Source organism: Pelophylax lessonae (genome assembly GCF_965119305.1).
Source record: "Pelophylax lessonae genome assembly, chromosome: 4".
Classification (NCBI taxonomy): Eukaryota; Metazoa; Chordata; class Amphibia; order Anura; family Ranidae; genus Pelophylax; species Pelophylax lessonae.
The window spans coordinates 279,256,005-279,283,752 of record NC_138771.1 but is presented as its reverse complement, the minus strand read 5'-3'; the positions used below and the strand labels follow the sequence as shown (position 1 = coordinate 279,283,752).

Genomic DNA, 27,748 nt, shown 5'->3' with positions numbered 1-27,748 from the left:
GTGGGCCAAATAGAGTGGACTAAATTTGCAAGGGGCCAAATAATATCCGAAAAGCACATCTACTTTATTTTTATTAAAACAAAAACACACGATAAGAGGCTTTATAGTAATAATTTACAATATTTACACCCCCTTCCCCCCTAATTCAGCAGTAAAATTCTGTACACAAGTATAGCCTTTATCAATTGGAACCTTAATCCGGTTAAGCCCCCGTGCAAGTTCCAAATATGCGGCATTTCTTCTGCCAGGACTTGGCAGAAAAGAAATGCCCCTAATGCGGTATATGTTGATACGCTTTTTTTACCCCCCTTTTCCAAGGGGGAAAAAAAAAGTAACCTCGAACATCATAAAGCTGGTTTACATCAATATAGCCAATTAAGGGATGGGTAGGGTACTGTCCGTATCTTCAATCACATAGAAAAAAAAAATTGAGAAAGCACACAAATTTATACATATATTGTGGTGTTTCTACCAGTGAATAGGTATACTACCTGTATAACTGTATCCTATTGGCAGAGCAATGATGTAGACATGTTTAGCCTCGGTTTCCACTAGTGCGGCTACGAAGTCGTGCTACTTCTAGCACGACTTCGTAGCAAAAGTAAACCACGGCTTCAGTTAGACTTGTCCCTCATATATAGAGGGAAGTCGCGCTCAAAAAGTAGTACACGATTTACTTTTGAGGTCGCGGCAACTGAAGCCGCGGCAGTGGAAACGTGCCCCATTGAAAACAATGGGTTTTGACTTGCTGTGCGACTTGACATGTGTCAAGTCGCACCGCAAGTCGCACTAGTGGAAACCGAGCCTTATGTACATATGGCTTTGAGTGTCAATGCATTCTAGCATTCAGTATCTATTCCTGTCATTATTATACGTTTACTAGCGTATGGGCTAAATTACACTGATGAATTGCACTTTCAAAGCAGGCATTTTTTTTTTTTTTTTTAAGCCACTGAACGCTAAAATACTCCTGTAAATGACATAAGGGGCATATGCACATTAAATAACCTAGAGCTACTGACAGAAAAGGTAAAAAAAAATTCCAGGCGTCTCTAGCTTTGTTTTTAAACAGGATGAAGGCCGCAAGAAAGAACAAACATCAATACTTACATTCATTATTTCCACCAGGAGGTCGGTAAAAAGAAAGGCCTAAAGATATTATGGCTGCTATTTCTAGAATAATTAATGTTACATCCTGTAATGCTTCCCATACTAACTGAAGAAAAGTTTTTGGCTTTTTAGGAGGTATAAGATTCTTTCCAAATACTTCTTGCCTCCGTTCAAGGTCTGCCAGATTTCCACTCAAACCTGCATTAGAAAAGAGAAAAATATAAATTGGACACAATTTTAAAACCCAGTATCTTCACATGGCAAAATTTAAACACGTTATGTGAACACAATATAATATGCTTATCTAAAACATAACACTACATCTTCATGTAATAAAATGTTACTGTATTTAACTTGAAAATTAAAAAATAAAAATAGTCATTTCTACTTTTTTTTTTTTTTTTTAAATATGTATATAGAAAAAACAGGCTAAATTTGAGCTCTCATTTTGAAAATGCTACTTTCCCGGTTTACACTAACCTTAAAGGATTCAATATTTTGAACCACTGAGCCAGAACAAGTACAAAAATCTGTTTGCTCTAAATGACCAAAAGTTTGTTCTGGGTCAGCAACTCAAAAAAGGTATTGTGTGAAGACAGCAAAGCCACTATTCTTTAAATCAGAATGGGCCTATTTAAAAATTAATTTTAGCCGGGGGAACATACTGACTGTTACAAGACATTAACTAGTTCATCTTTATTTAAAACTAAATGAACGTGGAAGGATTATAAAAAAGGTTGAGATTTAGGTCGCTATCCCCTCACTGTGCAGTCACCAGGGAAGAGCACATACAAAAGTAGAACCTGGCTTTAAAAAAGGAAAACTAGATTGCTCAGTGCATGACAAAGGAAAACATAAAACCAGACAACAGACCATTTTGTATGCATTTTCAGCTGAATTAACACTGTTAAAAGGAAATAACCGTTTCACTCCAGACAAAAAAAAAAAAAAAAAAGTATGGTCAGAATGGGTTTTATTTTTTATGCTTTATGGGTTTTTATGCCAACTTTAGGACACCAAAGGATCAGTGCACATCAATTTATCTGCAACAGTGTTGCCGATTTAGTGTAGCCTATTCATTTGAATGGTCTGCTCAACAGACTAAAATTCCAAAGTAGCGCTTACATTTTTTTAATGCACTGCACCAGAATGATTAGATATCCCCCATACAATCTATATTTGCTGGAGACACCTTGGAATGAGAACTGGTAGCATAAACCAAAAAAAAAAGTCTGTACTGTTGACTTAAGCTCCCTACAAACAGGCCAAATGTAGGGCGACATTGGCTGGTTCAATAAAAAACTGGCCAACATAGTCCCCCTATCAGAACAAAACAGTTCACCGGTGAAGACCACTGTACTAGCGTTGGATAGATAGTACAGCGGGTCTGACCCAAGCAGCCATTTTTTTTTTTTGTTCAACATGCTGAGTTGAATGAAAAAAGAAAAAAAAGCTGATAGTATGTACCAGGCTTTACTGTTGACAGATTATTTTTGCAACACAGAAAACCTCTGGGACAAATTAATGCCCTTAAAGCAGGGTTGGGGAACCTACGGCCCGGGGGCCGTATGCGACCCTCAAAGTCATTTGGTCCGCCCCCCCCCGTACAGCTGAGTCTGTCTCTCTGATCTGTCAGAACGTATAGTTCTGGCTCCGTTCTGACAGTCTTGAGTTGAGTCACAGGCAGAGTGATATCAAATGCACTCCGCCTGTGACCAATACAGGAAACCTCGCCTCTTCCTCCAGTGCGGCGCCGCTGCTGGCCGGCAGTACCAGCCAGTACCAGCCGGACTCACAGCAGTACCAGTCGGACTCACAGCAGTACCAGCCGGACTCACAGCAGTACCAGCCGGACTCACAGCAGTACCAGCCGGACTCAGCAGTACCAGCCGGACTCACAGCAGTACCAGCCAGCATTACCTACAGCGCAGTACCAGCCAGCATTACCTACAGCGCAGTACCAGCCAGCATTACCTACAGCGCAGTACCAGCCAGCATTACCTACAGCGCAGTACCAGCCAGCATTACCTACAGCGCAGTACCAGCCAGCATTACCTACAGCGCAGTACCAGCCAGCATTACCTACAGCGCAGTACCAGCCAGCATTACCTACAGCGCAGTACCAGCCAGCATTACCTACAGCGCAGTACCAGCCAGCATTACCTACAGCGCAGTACCAGCCAGCATTACCTACAGCGCAGTACCAGCCAGCATTACCTACAGCGCAGTACCAGCCAGCATTACCTACAGCGCAGTACCAGCCAGCATTACCTACAGCGCAGTACCAGCCAGCATTACCTACAGCGCAGTACCAGCCAGCATTACCTACAGCGCAGTACCAGCCAGCATTACCTACAGCGCAGTACCAGCCAGCATTACCTACAGCGCAGTACCAGCCAGCATTACCAACAGCGCAGTACCAGCCAACATTACCCACAGCGCAGTACAAGCCAACATTACCCACAGCGCAATACCAGCCAGCAGTACCCACAGCGCAATACCAGCCAGCAGTACCCACAGCAATACCAGCCAGCAGTACCCACAGCAATACCAGCCAGCAGTACCCACAGCAATACCAGCCAGCAGTACTGACCAGAGCCAGCAGTACTAGCCAGTAGTACCAGCCTGAGCCAGCAGTACCAGCCAGCAGTACCCACAGCACAGTAACATCCAGCAGTACCAGCCTAAGCCAGCAGTACCCACAGCACAGTAACATCCAGCAGTACCAGCCTGAGCCAGCAGTACCAGCCAGCAGTACCTACAGCACAGTACCAGTCTGAGTCAGCAGTACCAGCCTAAGTCAGCAGTACCCACAGCACAGTACAGCAGTACCAGCCAGCAGTACCAGCCAGCAGTACTTTTCAAAACTTACCACCACAAAGTCAACTGCGCTCCAGACTGACTGACGCAAACCTGGAAAACCAGGTGCGAGTAGCAACATCATCAATACCAGCTAACATCACACATCTCACCAAAGAGTAGCAGTTGCAGCCATCACATTAGGGGTGAGTTAATTAAATGTTTGACCAAATATAATAGGCACATTTTTAAGTTGATCATTTTGTATGGCCCCCGAATGATTTTATAAATACCCAAATGGCCCTTGGCAGAAAAAAGGTTCCCCACCCCTGCCTTAATGAGACTGTAAAAATGGCCCAAAAAATGTGAGTATTGTCTATAGAGTCAGGGTCTACACACTTTTACATGTAAAAATTATGCTAGCTCCAACAATGCATTATGGGGGAGGCGTGACTTATGCACATAGCTGCATGTACTCACGTCAAATAATGACCAGTAACAGGTCTACTTTTTTACACCAATCTAAATGTGTCACTAGTTTACAAATATGTACAGGCAATCTGAAATGAATAAGCTGAATTTAGATATTAAAAAAAAAAAAAAAAAAATAACACACCTGAATGCCTAAAAACGTGGCATTTTGGCACCTTTGAGTAAGATCTCTATAGGGCAGACTGCACACAGTGTCTGCACTTAATACCTGCAGTAGGGTATTTTAGATCTACAGTCTCTTCAAAGTGGTTGTGTTAAGCTGGCCATACATGGATAGAAAAACGTTGGGAAAAAAATAGAGTTGGAATGACCTAAATGCCATCGTTGTATCGAATGGTTTTCCCACATTATCGAACGTTAACATAAAATGATAAATGTTTTGTCGATCAATGCACAGGCGCTGTACATTTTTTCAAACTATTTATGAACGATTTCCCTACTAATGTTTAGAAAATCGTTCAATTATGCACAAAAAATTGCAACATGACATATTTTGGTAAAAAAAAAAAAAAATGGCTTTTCCAAACAATTTTCTATCCATGTATGGCCAGCTTTAGAGAGAGAAATGCTGTGCACTAAAAGCCTCTGGTTCCCAAAATTGCTCATCATACTAGGTCAGCTTTACCATTTGAAACCTATGTTTTGCTAATTTTTTCATTTTTTTTTTGTTTTTGCTTACCACTTGCCAAGTGCTACAGGGTGGCTGGGATGCGCAGGATCACAAATATACTTGATTTGCATTGTCAGGTAGGGGGGTCACGCATGCAGCCCCAGCAGCACTGTCATTAGCTACTGCATAAGCCGATCAGTGGGTCCCCGCCAATGATTTTCTGGCAGGCACCAGCTGATCAGAACATAGGGCTCTCTACAGACAACAGCAATGTGCCATTTTGTCCCTGCAAAGCAGAGAGTTAAAGCCCGACATATTGCTTACTAAAAACAGAACAGAGTACACAGAGTAAACTTTGTTAGGCACACCCCTTGATCTCCCTAGATATTAACCTCTTCCCAGACAGTGCTGTTAGCACAGTGCATAATATTAGCACTGATCACTGTATTGGTGTCAGTGGTAATATCCATGTCATATTTCACATACAAACAACATTGAACAATTAAGCCCGCATTGACACTGCAGCGGCAAGACTCTGTACTACTTCGGGGGTGACTTGTGAAGTCCCGTGCACCGCGACTTGCACAGACTTCATATAATGAATGTCTATGCAAGTCGCTCAGAGGTCGCCCGAAGTAGTACAGGACCCTTTTTCTAAGTTGGAGCGACTTGTGTCGCTCCTATTAGAGCGGGTCCTGTAGCAGTCAATGGACCGCGAGTTGTCAGGCTGACAAGTCGCGTTAGTGTGAATGGAGCCTTACGTTTGTGAAAAATTTACATGTTTTTATAATTGGTATAGAATTTTTCCAACTAAACCAAATACAGGCAGTCCCCGGGTTACAAAAATCTGACTTACAAATGACTCCTACTTACAGAGGGAGAGAATAGGAAGTGAGGAGAAATCAACCCTTCGGAATTGAAATTCACTCCTGTAAGTTCTCATAGGAAAAAGGTGTCTCCACTGAAGCTTTATCACTAATCCTTGCTTCAACAACCCAAAATTTTCAAAATCCAATTGTCATAGGGACAGAAAGGGAGGTGAAATCTTCTGAACAGAGGTAGACAGCAAAACAAATGGTACAGGGGTGTTAACTCTTCCCTATGCAATCCAAAAACAATAAAAAAAATATTCTTTTAGCTGGAGCTAAACTTAAAAAAAATTACCTGTTCCGACTTACAAACAATTCCGACTTTACAAAACTACAGTCCCTATCTTGTTTGTAACCCAGGGATCGCCTGTACAGGATTCTTTCATTCTTTAGTAGTGTGTAATGCATGCTTGGCTGCTCAGTTTAAAGCGGAGTTCCACCCGAAATTTATACTTACCTCCATCTTCTCGCTCCCGGTCACCTGAAAAACAAATGGATAATCGCAATTTTTTTTTTTTTTTCACTTACCTTTTAGAGAAAATATACTCACCTTACTTCCTTCTTCCTCCCCTCGGCGGCCACGGCGATTCGTCACTTCCTGGATTTTGCAATGATTCCTGGGAGCTGAACGTCATCGCTCCCAGGAATCATTGCGCCTGCACCGGCCCCGACGTCAGTTCCGGGGCGCGCGCGTCATTCCCTTCTAAACAGCTTCTGGGCATGCCCAGAAGCTGTGGAGGGATGACGCGCGCGACCCGGAACTGACGTCGGGGCCGGTGCAGTGCATCGTGGGACCGAAGAAGGAGGAAGAGGACCGAAGAGGACGCGGAAGAGGATCGTGCTGGCTTCAAGCTGCCCACACCTGAGATGGCAGCGCTGGAGAAGACAATTTCAAGGTAAGTATATCTCCTGAAAGGTGAGTGCAACCCGGGACAGATCAGAGGCTAGCCATTGTGGAATGTGCTAGCCCTGACTGTCCCGGGGGTATTTTTGTAAAAAAATGTATAACCAGGGTGGAACTCCGCTTTAACCTCTAAGTCACTACTGCTACAGAAGAGCAAAAAAGGAACAACCCTGACCCACACATGCTGCCTATCAACTATATTAGTGCAAATATGACAAAATTTGCAATATTTAGCCAACCAAAAAAAAAAAAAAAAATCTTTTCCTATATTGTGCCATCCTTATTCTATTTATCCAATAAGAATCATTCACAAATGCATTTTCATATTGCCTCTAGACATACAGGATTTATACAGTGCCAACAGATTGGCGATTATCTGCTCTTTTTGTACTATAAAAAGCTAATTTTAGTTTTTTTTAACCCCATTATGACAGTTGATACAAAGAAAAGCATGCTGCTGCCACTAAACGACCTAGGCCCGGTTCACACCTATGCGTTTCTTTGTTGCAGAAATGCACTACAGTTCATTTAACATGGTTTTCTTTGGGACACCTTCACATCTATGCTTTTTTCAACCACTGTACAGTTGGAAAGGGTCAAGAACTTGTTTTCAACACTAAACTGTGCTTTTTTGTTCGACAGACTTCAATGGAGAAGCTGCATTAAAGTATGTAGTGCATTTTTGCCATGGATTTTTTTTTTTGGATTTTTGCCATGGATTTTTGCCATGGATTTTTTCTTTAATCCGCCCAACAACAGATTGCCCAAAATAAAGCATAAAGAATGCAAATTGCAACAAAATCACGTGTGCAAAAATGCAAAATGCACAGCAGAAAGCACTGTAGAAACGGATCAAAAGCAAACTGCATAGGTGTGAACAGAGTCTAATGCTGGCCATACACCGATTTTCCGAAAAGAATATTCATACGAAAAATCTTTGTACAGTCGCTGAATAAAAGAATCTATTTTGAAAATTTCACTTGCTTTTAACAGTTTTAAAATAAATGTCATTTCTGAACGGAAACCACATACACTGTCTGAAAATTCCTTTGACCAAGAAGTTTTTTTTTTATTCTGCTCCTTCGATTTTCCCATCACAGTGGGGTGAAATCGATGATCCTTTTCAACCACTAACAATTAGAAAATCGAACAAACGAAGAAGATTGTTTTTGTATGGCCAGCATAAGTGACAGAAGGCGTAGGTAGCTTTTATCAAGCCACCTACCTGCCTATGACGGAGTCTGTCATACATAATGTATTACAATTCTGTCTGAAAATCTTTTTTTCTTTAAATGTGATCTGAAATTTTACACATTCAACCTCTAATAGTATATGCAGGATCTCTCTTCTGTCTGTTATTCTGAGTGGATTAGCGATTTTGCTCCCTAACCATATAGTTGGCTATTTATATTTACCACTGCATATGGATATTTAAGAATAAATTGCCCTTTTTCACTTTACATATTAAATAAATTATACACCACACTTTAAGGTTATTATCCGATTAATCGAAGCAAAAAAAAAAATCTGCCAACTACGCAGTTAAAATCATTAGTTGCAGCCCTAGTGTGCAGGAGAGAATAGACAATGACTGAAATGCCTGACAAGTGACGTGACCCATAGACTTACTATGGGGCCTCCATTATTGGCTGCCACTCCTCCACACGCCAACTCACTGAAGCAGTCTGCGATTGGACCAGAGCAGCTGCAGAACAGGTGTAGCGATTTCTTCTTTACAGGGTTAGATAGATTAAACCTATTCTCTGCCACATTTTAAGCTTAGAGTAATGGGCCATACACACTAAGATTTTCTGAAGACTTTTTCCTTTAGATTTACCAAAACCATATAATATGAGGTCAAACCTAAACACTTTCAATTTGTATGCAATCCGGCAGGCCCCTGCACTGCATAGAAAAGGTAAATCTGAAGGAAAGTCTTCAGAAAATCTTCTAGTGTGTATGGCCCATTAGTTTACATTTGTCAAAACCTTAGTGCTACCTGCTATAGCAGCTGGGAAAGTGTTTAAAAGCCCATGCTGCCACCAATGTAAGCTTAACATCAGTGGCAGCAAAAACGATTAAGTGGTGTCATCCAACCAAATATACTACTTAGCAAAGCTAGGTCAGTCTCACGACTGGACAAACAAACCCTTTGGCAGGTAGAGCGGCACAGTCTGTATTTAGCACTTTAATTTAAATGCAGCTTTGCAAAGGAAAAAAAATGCAAGAAAACTAAAAACACTAATAATTTAACAGCTTTCAGGATTTGTACTTCTCAGTTCTGAAGAAAATGGTATTTTTTACTTACCGGACGTAGCTGCTGCTTTAAATAAATATACGGATGGGTAATGAGCCCCTCCCACTAGGAGTGACCAGGTTGAGCAAAAGGCTTTGACGCACCCAGGGGGACAGGGTTCCTGGGTTATTACCCCTGGCCTCACTGTTGCATCTTCAGTTTAGTTGCAAGCAGTGAATAATAACTAAAATCCAACTCTTCAGAGAAAAGAGGGGTGGGACCTACGGCCGTCGGACTCAGAAATGGATTTTACAGTAAGTAAAAAATCCCATTTTCTCTTTCATCCACCGACGGATGTAGCTGCTGCTTTAAATCATAGACGGATGGGACGTCCAAAAGCAGTAACCACTGAGGGGTGGGGAAAGGACACTTAAAAAAATGCAATTCCCACGGCTAACATAGCCAACTATATAACATGGAGCCCAACAACCAACAACTGGGGCTCAATTGTAGCAAAACCATAAAGAAGAAGGAAAAGTAGACCGCGCCTTAAATGGCGGCCTGCAAAACCTTGCGGCCAAAGGACACATCCGAGGATGCCAACACATCCACTCTGTAAAACTTGAACGTATGTAAAACTTGGTGAACATATGTAAAACTTGGTGAACGTATGTACAGACAACTAAATGTCCGCCCTGCAAACCTGCATCACTGACGCCTGATGGCGGAAAGCCCAAGAGGCATTCAACGCCCACGTAGAGCGAGCCGTGACAGGGAAAGGAGGAACCTTGCCCTTAAGAGAATACGCCTTCACCACCGTCTGTCTGATCCATCGAGAGATGGTCGCCGCAGACGCAGCCTGACCCTTACGGGGTCCATCCATATTCACAAACGGAGAGTCCGACTTAAAAAAGGACTCCGTCTCCAGATACACCCGTATCGCCCGAACCACATCCAAGCAATGCAAGGCAATTTTCTTAGGATGTGAAGGTTTCAGACAGAGTGATGGAAGCAATATGGAAGTCTGAAACCACCATAGGAAGAAACTACGGCTTAGGCCATAACACTACCTTATCCCCGTGTATTACAAGATAAGGAGAGCGGCAAGATAACGCCGCCGCTAGTTAAGAATACTTCGGGAAAAGGGAAAACCTTGGCCAATTTCTTTGCCCTGAGGGATCCAAAGGATACCAAGGCTCCTTGCGATTTAGAAATCGCATCTGTGATTTTTAACTGAAGATATCAAAGCATCTACCAGCACCTTCTCCTGTGCCAAGGCAGGTGTGAAAACATTCTCTTCCGTGTCAGAAAAGTCTGAATGCAGGGACACATCCTCCAAAAAGGGGGTCTGCGTCCCCGGCGACCATATCGGCCTCAGAATCTGAGGTCTGAGATAAGACAGGCGAATGTGCCACAATAACTTAGTCCATTTTTTCTGGACATTTCTTGCATCACAGACCATAAAGTCACATCATGAGCCTCAGAAGCGCCCCCAACGATACATTGGGGGTCGCAGGCAAACTTGGGGAATCCATTTTAGACATTTTAGACATATGGCCAAACAGTAGGATTGCACAGTAAGAATGTAAAGAGCAGACAGGGAAACGGGGGAAACCTGGAACTTGCACTGCAAGGGGTTAAACAGAAGCTTCTCCTGAAAACAGGAGCAATGGCCTAAGAGGGAGCAATCTATGCCCAATCGCCAATTAACGCCCCTGAGGCTAAGTGAGGTTACAAAGGCACCACAGATCCCAGCAAGTCCGCCGCTACCGGCATGCACTGCGCCTTTAAGAGGCGGTCGCAATGCATGCAGCACTACTCCCGGGGATAAGCCCCCTAAAGGCCTGAAACCCCTCTGAAGATGAAAAGGTGAAGGCCAGGGTAATTAAACTCCTCTAGAGTAGTTACCACATGTAGAACACAGCAAGGTCCATCAGCAGCATGGAGAAGGTAGAAGGAAATGCCCACGCCCACAAGAGCCAGAAGCTCCTGTGCGGTCTTGTCTCCGGCTCCAGCAAAATGGCCACCGGCATTACAGTGATGGGGATACCGAGGCAGGCTGCTGAGACCTGTTAAGGCTGCAGGCCACTGCAAGGTAGCAGTACGAGGAGCAACCATGTACCCCCCTCCACTACCCGGGTATAGCGCCTGAGGCAATCTACATAGGGGACCCCCACTAAAAAAGTGTCCCAGGGGTCCAGGAGCCCAGGGTAGGGAGAGGTCAGGGTAGGAGGGGGAAGGTCCCAGGTGACCCCTCATGGAGGAGGGTGGTAGGAGGTATGGGTACCCGGGGGTCCTACGCACCTATGGAGGAGCCCACGTCCGCCCCAGGCCCTCTAACCAGAGGGAGGGACTGTACTTACCGGACCCCACTGCTAAGGGCGGGCGTCCATCCTGACAGACTGCCTCTGCACCGCAGTGAGGGCGCTGCCGTCCAAGGGGCACGCTGCACCGCTGGCATGCCAGGTGTGTGCGTCCGGGCGGGGTGTTTCACCGGCAGGCCAGTCCCCGTCCATTGGACTTTAGTCGCTATGGAGACCCAGCGCGGCGTACAGTCTGCAAGCGCTCGCTGGCACAAACTGGGAGACAGTAAGGTTCTCATATAGCCAGTCAAACCCAGCCGGCATTCCACAGGAACTGGAGTCAGCAGCAACAAAAAATAAAAAAAAATGTTCCCCTTAAGACGTTTAAAACAGAGCTAGGACAAAAGGTCCCAGCAAGGCGCTGTTTGGCCACTCCTAAGACCAGGCAGCTAAAAACTGAAGATGCAACGGTGAGGCCAGAGGTAATAACCCAGGGCCCCGCCCCCCCATGGGCGTGTCAAAGCCTTTGGCTCAGCCTGGTCACTCCTAGTGGGAGGGGCTAATTACCCATCTGTCTATGATTTAAAGCAGCAGCTACGTCCATCGGTGGCCGAAATTATATATTATATATATATTATATACACACACACATATACATATACACACATATATATATATATACATACACTCTTACTTTACACCATCTCTTCATAACTGCCTAAAAGTTTTGCACAGTGCTGTACACACTGAACAGGGTAACCAAAAAAGCTTCAGTGATTATCTATAGTAAGGGTCTTCAAACTATGGCCCTCCAGCTGTTCAGGAACTACAATTCCCATCATGCCTAGTCAGGTCTGTGAATGTCAGTTTTACAATGCCTCATGGGATGTGTAGTTCTGCAACAGCTGGAGGGCCGTAGTTTGAGGAGCCCTTATCTATAGTGATGGCAGGCATTCAAAACCAAAAAAGGGACCGTGCCTTGTAAATTCTGGCTATTTGTACTCAAGGAAGACTTCAGGTCATCCTAATGCCATGAAAGCAATGCCCAGTAGGTGGATGGCCCCCACCATCTACCTCTATAATCAAAATAGGACAAGATGGCACAGGTACCAACGCCACATGGAGGCATGATGACTTTTGTGCACACAGACGTAAGGTTCTTACGTGATGACATCACACGCACTGACACATACTTAAAATAGGTTATGTGATCAGTTCACCAAGTGCGACTTACCAAATGCAAGCTAAATGCTTCATTTAGAGAAGGAAAAAAAACTAGTTTCAGCTTACAGAGGTCACTGCAGTCTGCAGATTGTACAAGGGCCTGTTTAAAATAGTAATTCTCTGAAACCTTCAAAAATAAAGACATGGCTAAGAAAAATATAGTAAAAGTATAAGGCCTCAGTCACACTGGACGTGTTAATTGCTGCTGCTAGGGGCGTCTGGCATTTTTGGCCTGTGTCCACGTGTCCATGCGTCCAGGAATTTCGGGGGGAAAAAAACCCAAACCACCACACCCCATCCCACTATCCAGGAGCAGCGGTACGGAAAAAAATGCCCGATACGTGTAAATGCGTCTAAGCTCTAATCTTGTCAAATTAATATTCCGGCCAATTAAACATTCAAGCACTTGCCACACTAAAACGAGTCCAGACGCATTTACATGCATTATCCCTTTTTCTGCCAAAACGCTGCTGCGAGGAGGAAAAGCATCTAGGACAGATGGGCAAACTCCGTGTGCATGGGGTCTAAATAATGTACTGTATAAAAGGCAGCTAAACATTATTCGACTGAGTTCAAAACACGCTGGTGCTGCAAGCGCATGTGTCAGGTTTAAAGCAGTGTCTTGAATTCAGTAGGCTGCCTCAATGTGTAAGGAACATGCAAAAATAGTCCCTAAACCTTTTTAAAAACTGCACCACATCAAAAAGGAATGGTATTTTGTTACCATGCGTTTGACATGTGCTAAAACACGCATGTTAGAAAGAGCAGCGCGGGTGTTGCTAAGAAATAATGGCACCATTGTGCATCTGCTAATGAGCTGCATGTTTTTGTGTGCCGCAGGAAAGGGCATGTTTTTGTGCACGTTGTCTTAAAGAGAATAAAAAATTAAAAAAAAGGATTTAGAGGTTACGGATTCACTAGACAAGTGTTTGTCAACCCTTTTTGAACTGTGATGAAAACAGACGTTTACAGAAGACAAAAAATGTGACTGAACTGATGAACTGAACGGACCTGGATTAAAGGTATGAGGTGGCAACCCTAATCCATATATATGTACACAGTGCAGCACACATACAGCTACACCCTCCATACAGGCACCCCAGAAGAAGAGGAAAAGTACTAATACTTTTTCTCGAAAACTCCAATATCAATTACGGATACCTATTTTTAATGTTAGTTTTTTGTTTTTGTTTTTTTTAAATGAAAAAATTACCACCGTTTCTAAATTATGAAGAACAGTTCTTCTGTGGCTTTAAAATTGTGCTATTTCAGCGTGATTTCAAAGCCGCAGATCAGTGTGATTTGGACCTCGGATTTCATTGAGGCTTGCTACTTCATTTAACAGAACTTAATGCAAGTCAATGGAAAGAAAAAAGGTATCGATACACACACACACACTTTCCAACAAACTATGCAATGAAAAACAGGGATAATCAGTTCACATACAGGCCATCCAGAATTTGTAGTGTTACTATGTGGTCACACCCTTTTAGCGCCTGATCGTTCAAATCCATGTACACGCTATTGGGATTTTAGAACAGGTATAGCTTTTTCTCTGTTGTAACGCAGATCAGTAATCAGACCTGAACCTAGTAGCTCTCCCCCATCTTGCGTCTTTATGCCCCATGTTAGCATGACAGTCAGCAGCTCTCTGCTCATGGAGCTGAGGGAACCGAGCGATGGGCGGTGTTAGATCACTCAGTTCTTAGTGTTAGAGCTAGCTGGGAACAGATTCAGCACCCACCTAGATCAGAAAATGTGCCAAAAAAAAAAAAAAAGGGAGTCTATACTTTTATTTTAGGGTACTACATTGTGAAATGTAAAAACCTGAACTAAGATTTACACAAAAGACAAACATCCACACATATAGGACACCCAACCCTCAAGGCGATTCACTCTTTCAAAGTAAATACACCTTTACACACTGGTACTGACTAGTTATCCAATGTTTCTCCTCTCCCTCAGTTTTACTCCCTCATTTAGCTATTGTGATTCCAGTGCTGACGGAGGAGACCAAACAAGGATGCCACACAGGTGCCAAGGTCCTCATCAACCAATGACGTCATTGGTTGTTACAACGCCAGCTGATAGAAGGTTGTAAAAGGTGCACAATGAAAACCTGTGGCTTTGTGTAACTAAAAGGCTGGCTTTAGCCACCCTGACTGGTCTACAATTTTTAGGCATTTTGTCAAGGATCCCCTGAAGGAACCTGCAGAAGTCTAGCACCGGAGCTCACATTTAACTCTAAACTGATAACTTGTATAAAGTGTGGTCCAAATGGCTGACTAACGTAACACCATAGCCTCAATGTTACATAAATCATACTTCTGTTTAATGTTGTTTCCGTTTTTGGTATATGTAATAGGCAGAGGTACAGGGACATCTTTTCTTATATTAGCATCTTTAACATGTAAGAAAAGATGTATTTTTAGGGGGCGTGATCTACACTTCAATGTTTGCTTTGGACTCATTATGGTTGCCTAGATCCTGGAGTTCTATTGTTTCTTGTTTATTGCAACCTGTTTTGTTATTACAAGGTACACAGCGCTTTTATCCACATATAATATCTATCTATATATATCTATAACTATCTCTCAATCAAACAGTATCTCAAAAAAGTGAGTACACCTTATATTTTTGTAAATAATTTTACTATCTTTTCATGTAACACTGAAGAAATTACACTTGCTACAAGTAGTGAGTGTACAGCTTGTATAACAGTGTAAATTTGCTGTCCCCTCAATATAACACAGCCATTAATGTCTAAACCGCTGGCAACAAAAAATGGATTTTTGTAAAATCTTACCGTAAAATCCTTTTCTCTTAGCTCATTGACAGACGTAGTCCTCGGTGATACAGCACCTTCGGGTTATGTTGCCTCCACAGGAGCAGGACTAGACAGGAAATTAAAATGCTCTGGCCACACCCTAGGGGCAGTCCCAGAGGGTATATCCTCTCTCTCTCTGCCTCAGCAAATCAGTTATGTCAAAAAGCAGTCTTTAGAGATTTTAACCCAACCCAACTCAAAAACAGAGGGGCGGGTACTACGTCTGTCAATGAGCTAAGAGAAAAGGATTTTACGGTAAGATTTTACAAAAATCCATTTTTCTCTATCGCTCATTGACAGACGTAGTCCTCGGTGATACAGCACCTTCGGGACGTCCCAGAGCAGTATCACAAATGAGGGGTGGGAAAATGGAAATTAAATCCCAATCTAGAAGGCCCAACCGGTGCCAAATAGAAGTTTACAATGCTCATCCTTAATGATGAGACTCAACAAAAAAGACATTTTTCAAACAGAAAAAAACTCTCGAGGTAGACCACCGGTCTCCTCAAATTGCGGCCTGCAAAACCTTGCGGCCAAATGAGGCATCCGCCGATGCCGTCACATCAATTTTATAGAATTTTGTAAAGGTATGTACCGACGACCAGGTGGCCGCCTTACATACCTGGACCACTGACGCCTGATGGCGAAAGGCCCAGGAAGTACTGAGCGCTCGAGTGGAGTGCGCCCTAACAGGGAACGGAGGACTCTGACCCTTAATAGAATAAGCCTGTACCACCGTCTGTCTAATCCATTTGGCAATGGTCGCGGCAGATGCAGGCAAACCCTTTCTGGGGCCATCCGTGATCACGAAAAGTGAATCCGTCTTACGGAATGATTCCGTAGCTTTCAGGTATACTCTGATTGCCCGAACCACATCCAAGGAATGCAACGCATGTTCCCGATGATGCTTGGGCTGAGGACACAAGGAAGGTAGTACAATATCTTCATTCAGATGAAAATCTGAAACCACCTTAGGAAGAAAGGATGGCTTAGGATGAAGTACTACCTTGTCCCTATGAATCACTAGGTATGGGGACTGGCATAATAATGCAGCCAGTTCTGACACCCTGCGAGCAGAAGTGATAGCCACCAAGAAGGCCACCTTCTGGGAAAAAGTAAACAAGGGAATCTCCCTGATGTTTTCAAAGGGAGGTTCCTGTAGAACCGACAAAACTAAATTAAGATCCCAGGGCGGTAAGGGCGCGCGGACTGGTGGAGCCAGGTGCCGCACCCCCTGGATGAAATTCCACACCAAGGACTTGGTAGCTAAAGGTTTCTGAAAGAAGAATGCTAATGCTGAAACTTGACCCTTGATGGTGCTCAAGGCTAGTTTCTGCTCAACCCCTTTTTGCAAAAAAGCCAATATTCGAGTCACCGAATAGGTACGTGGAGGAAATCCTAAAGATTCGCACCACGCAATATAAGTCTTCCATGTGTGATAATAGACCTTGCTGGAAGTCGCTTTCCTTGCTTTAATAAGGGTAGGAATGACTGAAGCTGACAGACCTCTGTCCTTCAGTACTTGGGTCTCAATGGCCAGGCCATTAAAACCAGCGACTGTAAAGCACGATGGTAAATTGGTCCTTGAGACCACAGACACTCCCTGAGACGAAGTTCCCACGGAACGTCTGCGACTAGCCTGTCCAAGTCGGCCAGGCCGGCTTGACGAGGCCAGCCTAGAATTTCTAGGACCACTGGTGCTGACTGGATCTGAACCAGGCGTCCCTAGAGCCATCTGGCCCCGACCATCCGAGAAAGTCTGGTCGTTTTCTGTTCCCACACATTTATCAGCTACCTGATTGCTATCAGGAAGGGTGATCTTTTCTGGTTGAACCTCAGGGACCGAAGTCACCCGGCTAGAGGCTTCTTGGCCTGTCTGGTCAACCAGATCCGATTCCTGTGGGGAATTGAGACTAATCTTAGGAAAAGGTAAAGGAAAAGATCTATTCAGGGAACGGTGACTACCGCTCCCTGTAGTACTTAAATGTTGGAAGGGAAGAATCGCACCGGTAGTAGTAGTTGATGCTCGATCTAATGTCCTGAATACCGGTGAAAACGTCCCCCCACCCTCAAACCGGGTGGGGGCGCACCTTCAGGCTGTGTACTCCTTTGCTTCGGGTTTGGCTGAGTTGGTCCTCTGTCCGACCAGCCTTTCTTGAACCCTCCTGGAGGAGTCTTGCCTTTCCCGCTTGTTCCAGCCGGGCGTGCGAACCCTTTATGGACGGTAAAGAAAGGTCCTCGCTTGTTGCGAGGTCCCTTAGCTTTAGCAGCCTGTGGCAAAAAAGTGCTCTTGCCCCCAGTGGCATCCTTAATGATTTCATCTAGGGTGGCCCCAAATAGGCGATTCCCCTGAAAGGGGAGATTCGTCAAGGTCTTTTTGGAACCTAGGTCAGCTGACCAGCATTTTAACCACAGCACACGTCTGAGGATTACCGCTGACATAGATGCATGCCCTAATAAGGGAGTAGTGTCCAAGGCTGCGTCACAGATAAACTGTAGCCCTTGTATAATCTGTTCCATCAAATCAGATGTTTCCTGGGGAATATCTTTTCCCCTAAGGTCTTGGCGTACCAATCTCGCCCATTCCGTAAGTGTCTGGGAAACTAGACCAATAACAATTACTGGTCTAAATGCTGACCCTATCAGAGAGAAGATGGTGCGGGACTCTGCTTCCATCTTTCGATCCACCGGATCCTTAAAGGACGAAGTGTCCTCCACTGGGATAACCGTGGCTTTATTCAGCCTGGAAATAGGTGGATCCACCACTGGTGGTACCGTCCATTTCTTAATGATGGATTCCTCAAACGGATAGCGTCTAGCAATACGCTTGGAAATAGTAAAGGTACGTTTAGAATGCTCCCATTCTCCTTTAATCTTATTACCAAAACACTTGGGTACAGGAAAACCCTTCACCGTCTTGATGGGCTTGTTAGTACCAAAAGGAATCTCTGTATCAGTTGCTTCTGCCGGTAAAACCTCAAGTTTTAAGGTTTCCTGCACTGCCACAACTAGTGCGTCCACCAAGGCTTCTTCCTGAATTATAGCGGGAGAAGAAACGTCCTCCTCACTGTCTGAGGGAGCTTTACCTGAGGTAACAGCCCTTGCAGAGGGACCTGCAACTGCAGTGACCATCTCTGAATCTGAGTCAGAGGTGTCAGATAATATAGGGGTAGGCGGGGGTCGCTTCCTTGACCCTCGTCCCTGACAGGCCGCCTCCACCCGAGCCACCATAGACTCCAAAATTGCTGTAAATGCCTCTACACTCTGTGCACCGGCGGGTCCCGTGGCCCCCTCGAGGGAAACAGGTGGGGGAATTTGTGTGGCAGGGTCCATGATTATTCCAGTAACTTCCCGGATAATATAATTCAAAAATAAAAAACTTTTTTTTTTTTTTTTTTTCACAGACCCCCAGCGCCACAAAAGCCCCTTAGTGTTACCTGCTAGGGATCCCTATCGATCGAGAGAGAGAGAGAGAGAGAGAGAGAGACCCCCAGGCTCACCACTTGATGCTCAGAGTTTAACTGCAACAGGTTACAGCGCTGTCTTGACAAACAGGAAGTCTTTTGGCTGGCTGCCCAGGAAGAAAGGAGGCGGCTCCGCCCCTCTGCACGCCTTCCGGCGCCTCCCCTAGCTCCACGAGGTGTTTGGATCACCTCAAACATGGCCGCCCCCATGCTGGAGACACGAGGCTACGCCAAAATGGCGGCTCGTGCAATCCAGCAAAAAAAATGGCGGCGGCCTGTACCGAATAGCGGTGTGCTGCAGGGCACACAACACTATCTCTGCATGGGGATTTTTGGCGTGGTTGGCGGTACCGGCCCTGGCGGACCTCATGGCCGTTCGGAAGGCCTGCTATAGCTGGAGATTTGACTAGGAAGGCAGTCTACATGTCCGTGGCTTCTGACTGGTAGGTACCTTATTCTTATCACAGTAAGATTCCCAGACTGCCACTGATTACAATCTTTTAAACATGTATACAATTAGATTGTTAGCTCCCAAACCAAGCCTCCTGGCTTTTTGCACATAAAATCACACTCAAAGTAGGGGGATCTGTGCCATGTTATAGGATAGAGGGGGACTCTATCTTACCATACAGAGAGGGGCCCGCGTTCACCACAAGACCCGTCAGGGGGAAAAGGGGGAACATACTACTCACCATACCGGAACCAGGCGAGCACCAACTCCTGACAGTACCCCTCTCCACCGGGGCGGGAGGGCTGTCGACCAATACGGACGCCGTGACTCATGGTCTTTGGCGTTTCAGCGAGACGTTTAACTCGCGGGGTCAGTCCCTTAATGGGACTTTGTCGCGGCCGACCCAGCGCGGAGCTATGGCCTGCACGCGCTCGTAGGCTGAACTGGGGTGACCACCGGATCTCAACATCCAGCCCGTCGCCCAGTTCAGCTTTCTTGCTTGAAGATCTCACAGGAACACTGGAGAAAAAAGCTGTCTAAAAAATCTTTTTAAGAAAAAAATCTTGCCAGGACCGAAGATCCCAGCAAGGTATCTAGGTCCTTACTCCTAACTAGACAGAAAATAACTGATTTGCTGAGGCAGAGAGAGAGAGGATATACCCTCTGGGACTGCCCCTAGGGTGTGGCCAGAGCATTTTAATTTCCTGTCTAGTCCTGCTCCTGTGGAGGCAACATAACCCGAAGGTGCTGTATCACCGAGGACTACGTCTGTCAATGAGCGATAGAGAAAGGAGTATTCTCCTAAGTGAAAATGTCCAAATTGGGCCCAATTAGCCATTTTCCCTCATGGTATCATGTGACTTGTTAGTGTTAACAAGGTCTCAGGTGTGAATGGGCAGCAGTTAAATTTGGTGTTATTGCTCTCACTCTCCTACTGGTCACTGGAAGTTCAACATGGCACCTCGTGGCAAAGAACTGAGGACCTGAAAAGAAAAAAAAAATGTTCTCTACATAAAGATGGCCTAGGCCCGTGGTGGCAAACCTTGGCACCCCAGATGTTTTGAAACTACATTTCCCATGATGCTCCACTACACTGCAGAGTGCATGAGAATCATGGGAAATGTAGTTCCAAAACATCTGGGGTGCCAAGGTTTGCCACCACTGGCCTAGGCTATAAGAAGATTTCAAAGACCCTGAAACTGAGCTGCAGCATGATGGCCAAGACCAAACAGCGGTTTAACAGGACAGGTTCAACTCCGAACAGGCCTCGCCATGGTTGACCAAATTGAGTGCACGTGCTCAGCGTCATATACAGAGGTTGTCTTTGGGAAAGAGGCACGAGTGCTGCCAGCATTGCTGCAGAGGTTGGGGGGGGGGGGGGTGATGGGGTGGGTCAGCCTGTCAGTGCTCAGACCATACACCGCACTCTGCATCAAATTGGTCTGCATGGCTGTTGTCCCAGAAGGAAGCCTCTTCTAAAGATGATGCACAAGAAAACCCCCAAACAGTTTGTTGAAGACAAGCAGACTAAGGACATGGATTACTGGAACCATGTCCTGTGGTCTGATGAGACCAAGAAACTTATTTGGTTCAGATGGTGGAAAGCGCATGTGGCGGTAACCAGGTGAGGAGTACAAAGACAAGTGTGTCCTGCCTACAGTCAAGCATAGTTGGAGTGTCATGGTGTGGAGCTGCCGGCACTGGGGATACAGTTCATTGAGGGAACCATGAATGGCAACATGTACTGTGACTAGGGATGCACCGAAATGAAAATTTTGGGCTGAAACCGAAAATGCAGGATGTCCTTGGCCGAAAACCGAAACCAAAATTTGGAGGGGGGAAAGTCATTTTCGAATTGGGTAGAAGAGGGGCATACACCAAAAACAGGCAGCGACGTACACCTGTTGCTGCCACCCTGTCACAGTATATGTACTGTGACGGGTTGGCAAGTGGTTAATTTAATTACCAATGGTATTAGTAATATGCAGCATGAGGGGGTTAATGTATTGTCACTGCTGGTCACTGCTGCATTAGTGACCAACCAGTGGCAGTTATTAACCCCTTTGTGCTGCATTAGTGCAACCAGTATCAGTGTTAACACTGGTTGCACTAATGCAGCACAAAAGGGGTTAATTAACTGCCACTGGTTGGTCACTAATGCAGCAGTGACAATACATTAACCCCCTCATGCTGCATATTACTAATACCAATGGTAAGCTCGCCTCAGCTTCTCCCCCCCCCCCCCCCCCCCGGGCTGTACACGAGGCTGTCTGAAGCGGACTTAAGGCAGAGAACATGAACAGCACGTGGTAAAATGGCGTCACGTATGGTAAATCCAAAGGCAGATTCCAATATATCGTGGAAAGTGCATATCGGCCCCCGATATATTGGTCGATATCTACCCTCTATATATGACAGACAGACAGACAGGATATTTTTTCCTATTTGTTGTTTGGTCCACAATATAAAAAAAAAAGAAAAAAAAAAAACAAACACAGAACACCTTCAAAAGTTGTGGGCATGTTCTGTAAATTAAATGATGCAGATCCCCAAACAATCAATGTAAATTCCAGGATGTGAGGCAACAAAACACGGAAAATGCCAAGGGGGTGAATACTTTTGCAAGGCACTGTAAAAATAGATCAAACAGTTGAGACCAGGATCTAAAAATAGATCAATACTTTTGAAAGGCACTGTATATACACACACACAGTTGTACTCATAAGTTTACATACCCTGGCAGAATTTATGATTTCTTGGCCATTTTACGGAGAATATGAACACCACAAACTTTTTTCACTCATGGTTAGTGTTTGGCTGAAGCCATTTATTATCAATCAACTGTTTACTCCTTAACCACTTAAGCCCCGGAAGATTTTACCCCCTTCCTGACCAGGGCCTATTTTTCGATTCGGCACTGCGTGACTTTAACGGACAATTGCGCGGTCGTGCAACGCTGTACCTAAACGTATTTGACATCCTTTTTTTCCCCCACAGAGCTTTCTTTTGGTGGTATTTGATCACCTGTGCGATTTTTACTTTTTGCGCTATAAACAAAAAAAACAGCATCATTTTGCAAAAATAACATTTTTCACATTTTTTTATATGAAATTCCCCCCAAAAAAAAGTAAAAATCTAAATTTTTTTTTTTACCATGTTTGGGGGGGGGGGGGGGGGGGAATCGCAAAAAGCGTCTGGTTTGTGCAAAAGTTATTGCGTTTACTAACAAAGGGAAGGATTGTCGTTTTTTTTTTTTTTTTTTTTAACGCGTAATGGCGGTGATCTGCGTTTTTTTTTTTTTTGCGGACTGACATTGCGGCGGACAGATCGGACCCTTGACTGACATTGACACTTTTGGGGTTACCAGTGACATTTCTACAGTAATCAGTGCTATACATATGCACTGTTACTGTAAAATTACACTGGCAGTGAAGGGGTTAACTTTGAGGGGGAGGGGTTATGTGTATCCCTAGGGGCGTGATTCTAACTGTGATTGGCTGTGGCTTGAGGTGTAGGAACAGTGATCAACGGTCCTACATAGTAGAACCGTATGATCACTGTTTCTACACAGGGGAGAATGACAGGCAGCTTTGTTTACATCAGCCGCCTGCCTTTCTCCCGCTCTATCGGACGATCGCGAGTGACCAGCGGACATTGGGTCACATGCGCTCGCTCGCTCCCTAGACCCTCACAGGCTAGCGACATAGATCTACGTCACTCTGCCTGTGAGGGGCTGACCACCGACGTAAATAGTCATGCGGCAGTCGGCAAGTGGTTAAATCATAACTACCCAAATGACCCTGATCAAAAGTTTACATACCCTGGTGATTTTGGCCTGATAATATGCACACAATTTGATACAAAGGGGTTAACATAGCTATAAAAGTTAACCATCCTAACCTGTGATCAGTTTGCTTGTAATGAGTCAGTCGAGAGTCAGACAAAAAGGTCAATGAGTTTCTGGACTCCTGACAGACCCTTGCATCTTTCATTCTGTGCTGCACTGATGTTTCTGGATTCTGAGTCATGGGGAAAGCAAAATAATCAATATCCAAGGAATTGAGAATCCCAATCAGCAGTGTTCAAACTCTAATCAAGAAGTGGAAAATGAGGGGTTCTTTTGGAACCAAACCACGGTCAGGTAGACCAACTAAAATTTCAGCCACAACTGCCAGGAAAATTGTTCAGGATGCAAAGAAAAAATCTTCAGGTGAAATACAGGACTCTGAAAACATGTGGTGTGGCCGTTTCAAGATGCACAGTTCACACAAGACAGCCCAAGAATTTACAGAAACTGGAGGCTTTTTGCCAGGAAGAATGGGCAGCTTTACCATCTGAGAACATACCACAAAAGACTTCAAGCTGTGATTGATGTTAAAGGGGGCAATACACGGTATTAAGAACTGGGGTATGTAAACTTTTGATCAGGTTCATTTGGGTCGTTTGTTCTCATTATGATTTAAAAAGAGTAAACACGGTTGATAATAAATTGCTGCAGCCAAACACTAACTATGAGTGAAAGAAAAGTTTGTGTTATTCATTTTCTATGAAAAATGGCCAAGAAATCAAATACTAATGGGGTATGTAAACTTATGAGCACAACTATATATATTACACACACACACACAGTAAAACCTTGGTTTGAGAGTAACTTGGTTTAAGAGCGCTTTGCAAGACAAGCAATATTTTCAAATACATTTTGACTTGATGTCTTGATATACAAGTAGCCTCAAGTCACAGCTGAGTATAAAAGAGAAGAGAGGAGCCTCCAAGTGTAGCAATATGGTTACATTTAATGAAGGTACAACATTTAGCAACTCACATGGTTGATGATTGGAACAGGCACATCTAAGTATGCAGGCATCCGGGGTAAAGCTGTCCACATAGACCATCCTCCGCATTGCCATCTACGTCATCCCTTCCATGCTGCCCCTCACTTTCAGATCGCTTTACTGCAGGGTGGTCTTCCCGGTCAGGATTACAGACTAGCAGCCGGCAGTGCAGAAGATAGTCTATGTGGACAGCTTTACCCCAGATGCCTGCATACTTAGATGTGACTGTTTTATTCCTGAACCATGTGAGTTGCTAAATGTTGTACCTTCATTAAATGGAACCATATTGCTACACTAAAGGCCCGTACACACGTACCGATCGTCGGCGAACGATCGGCCGTCTTTTGTCCCCGGGCTGTCGGTGTCTGTTGAAAAGTGCAAAGACAGCACAAGAATTTTGTCCGCCGACTACAGCCGACTGCAGAAGTGATGTCATGTAATGGTTAACTTTCCCTGTGTTTTTTCTTTTCTGAGCATGCCCAGTCTTGCAAATCTGCAGTCTGTCGGCCGAATTCTGTACTGACTGGCGAACAATCGGCCGTTCTGGTGTCGGCATACAAAAATTTTAATGCTTGCATGACAGATTCTTGTTGGCAGAATGTGCGCTGACGGCTGTCGGAGGCATCATACTAACAAGCGTACAATCGGCAGATCGTTCGTCGGCCGACGCTTGTCTGCCGACGATCGGTACGTGTGTACGGGCCTTTAGAGGCGCCTCTCTTCCCTTTGATACCCTGTAGCTCCTGCTGGATTTTGCTTCTAATCCCCTTGTGGATGGACATTTTATGGTTATAATGCAATGCTATAATCTTTTTATATGGACTATAAACTGAAGGACTTATGAATAAATGGTTGTGGAACTAATCATCTGAGTTTCCATTATTTCTTATGGGGAAATTCGCTTTGATATAAGAGTGCTTTGGATTGCAAGCATGTTTCCGGAACGAATTATGCTCGCAATCCAAGGTTTTAATATATATATAAATATATATATATATATATATATATATATATATATATATAATTTTTTTTTTTTTTTTTATTCAAATCAGTCACTACCCTCAAGGAGCTTACAGTCACTACCCTCAAGGAGCTTACAGTCTAAGGTCCCCAGCTTACATTCCTGTGCACATTAGGGCCAATTATACTGGAGTTACTATTAACCTACCAGTAGGTCTTTGGAGTTTGGGAGGAAACTGGAATACCGGAGGAAACCCACATAACCACAAAAAGAACATGCAAACTCCAGGAAAAAAGTCCTGTGGTTGGGATTTAAGCCAACTGTTTGGAGGTTCTAAGTAATTTTCTACCAATAAAAAAACATTTGGGACAGAAAAGGGATTAATAAAGTTACTAGGCCTGCGGAATATAAATCGGAGCATTGCGATGCAACCCTTCATGATTCTGCATGGATTAGGAAATTACATCATCCAAGCCGCGCCACGCATTCCCGCCTCTGGGAGAAAAAAAAAAAGTCTTAACACAGCCAATTGGTGAATTAGTGCGGGAGCTGAAAAAGGCGCAGCGGTAAGAAGAACATCCCCCGCGTGGTATCGGCGCCCCACCTACGGCCTTGCAGCCAGTCCACACTCCACAGGAGCCCCGAGTGTTGCAGACAGCCAGGACCTGGAGCCAAAAGCACCCCTATCGCAGCCAGCCAGCGCCGCATCACTGTGGTCGTCCAAGGCCCAGCCGCCACGCCAGCCAGCCACTGGAGCACAGAGAGCAGAGAGAGGAGTGAGCACTGTCCTGCTCAGTGCGGTAATATGCAGTGCACAACAACCCACACACAGCAGGTATGTGCAAGTCGGAACTAAATATAATGTATAACAAATTATAGTGAGTCAGAGTAGTGTAGTGTAGTTTTTGAGCAGTGCACATTCAGTGGCAAGGGGCTATTATGGGGGTCTCTCTATCTCTGGGGGGGGTGTCTAATGGGGGACGCAGGACAGGGGATGGTCGGGGACACTAGTATCTGTGTTCTGCGGTGGAAGGGTCTCTCCGTCATTGACAGCGGTGGAGGGGGGTCTGTATCAGTGTCAGCTGTGGGGCAAGGGAGGTCTGTCAGTGTCAGCTCAGCTGTGGGGGAAGGGGGGGGGGTCTCTGGTTCAGTGCATTCATAAAAAAGGGACTGAGTCAGACAGACAGAGACAGTAATATTCTATGAAAGATGTTGCTTGCTTGTTGCGGCTTAGTTTAAAAGTTTTTTTTTTTTTTTTTAAAAACACAAGTTTTGCAACTTACGGCATCCATCTCCGTCATATACGTGGTAGTATGGTAATGGCAGAAGGTGAAAGAGCGAGAGATAAAAAATGCACCTATCTTTTTAAAAAGCAAACATCTGGGCACATTTCGGATTTTACAAAAAAACAGGGAAGCGCATGTTGGACAAGACACATGCGGTGTGTAAAGCCTGTCACACAAAAATTAAATACCTAGGGAATACTACGAACTTGAGAAACCATGTTAGCCGTTTTCACTCTGAGGTGCTAACACCTGTAGCCACCACCAGTGCCCCTGCCAAGTAAATAGACCAAGATCAGCCAAGAATTGATGCCATACTGTCAACTTTTCCGCCCAACTTTGGAAAAGGGAAGAAACTAAGCAAAGCTGTGGCAGCTTTCATCGCTAAGGACCTTACTCTGTTGTTGACAACCCCAGGTTTCGCTACCTTGTGAAGACACATGTTGCAAACGAGAGCCATTTATGAGTTTCACACAGGTGCTCATCTGGCAGAGCTACTGTCTCATGTTGTGGAAGAATGGCAGCTGTCTGAAATCTGTAGTGCTAGTGACCGACAATGTGGCAAACATGATAGTTGCAGCTCAAGTTGGTAAATTTCCTCATGTTAAATGTTTCGCCCATACACTCAATCTTGCATGTCAGCAGGCACTTAAAAGGGCCATGCTCTCCAGGCTTCTGGGCAGAGAGCGACGAATATCCACATTAATTCACCGCAGCACTAGAGCAAGCCACTGTCTAAAAGAGAAACAGAAATGTCTGGGCCTGAAGAATCATAAGGTAATAACTGATGTGCCAACAAGATGGAACAGCGCATATGACATGGTCGAGAGGTTCTTCGAACAACCACCTGCATTTTATGCCACCTTGCTGTCTCCAGAAGTCAGAAAAGGAGGGGGGCGGATCTCTGCACTCTCAATGAAACATGTGTCAAATGCAGAGGACGCTGTGAGTGCATTAAAGCCAATGAAGGATGCATGCAACCTTGCTGATGTCCGAAGAGCGCAACCCAACAGTGTCTCTCATTGCCCCTCCAAATGCACAATTGCTCCAGAGCATGACAGACACCATGGGAGACACACCCATGACCCATGAGATCAAGAATGCCATCAAAACAGATCTCCCGAAGAGGTACAGCACTGAGGCAGAGAAGAGCTTTCATCAGCCTCTGCACTGGATCCTGGCATTAAGGGACTGCCTTTTATTTTCCCAGAGGAGGAGAGATTGGAGATATACAGACGATTGACTGAGGAGGCTGCATCTTTGGAGGTAATTTGAATTTCATTACGTTTCCTCCCTGACAGCTAGTAGCTCAGCTACATTGTGTTGTGTAAGCCCTACTTCACTGATGCGGTGTGGGAACTGTATGGATTACGGTGCGGTTTC

The 27,748-nt window shown here is 44.7% G+C and overlaps 1 protein-coding gene across 4 annotated transcripts in view; it reads right to left on the bottom strand.

Annotated features, from left to right (window-relative positions):
* The window catches only part of ATP2B1 (ATPase plasma membrane Ca2+ transporting 1), a 369,470-nt gene that overhangs the window by 232,920 nt on the left and 108,802 nt on the right, over nucleotides 1-27,748 (bottom strand). For all 4 annotated transcript variants that reach the window (XM_082254546.1, XM_082254548.1, XM_082254545.1 and 1 more), the window contains exon 3: nucleotides 1,111-1,308. In XM_082254546.1, the coding sequence (XP_082110672.1) occupies nucleotides 1,111-1,308 (198 nt within the window). The remainder of the gene's footprint in view (nucleotides 1-1,110; nucleotides 1,309-27,748) is intronic.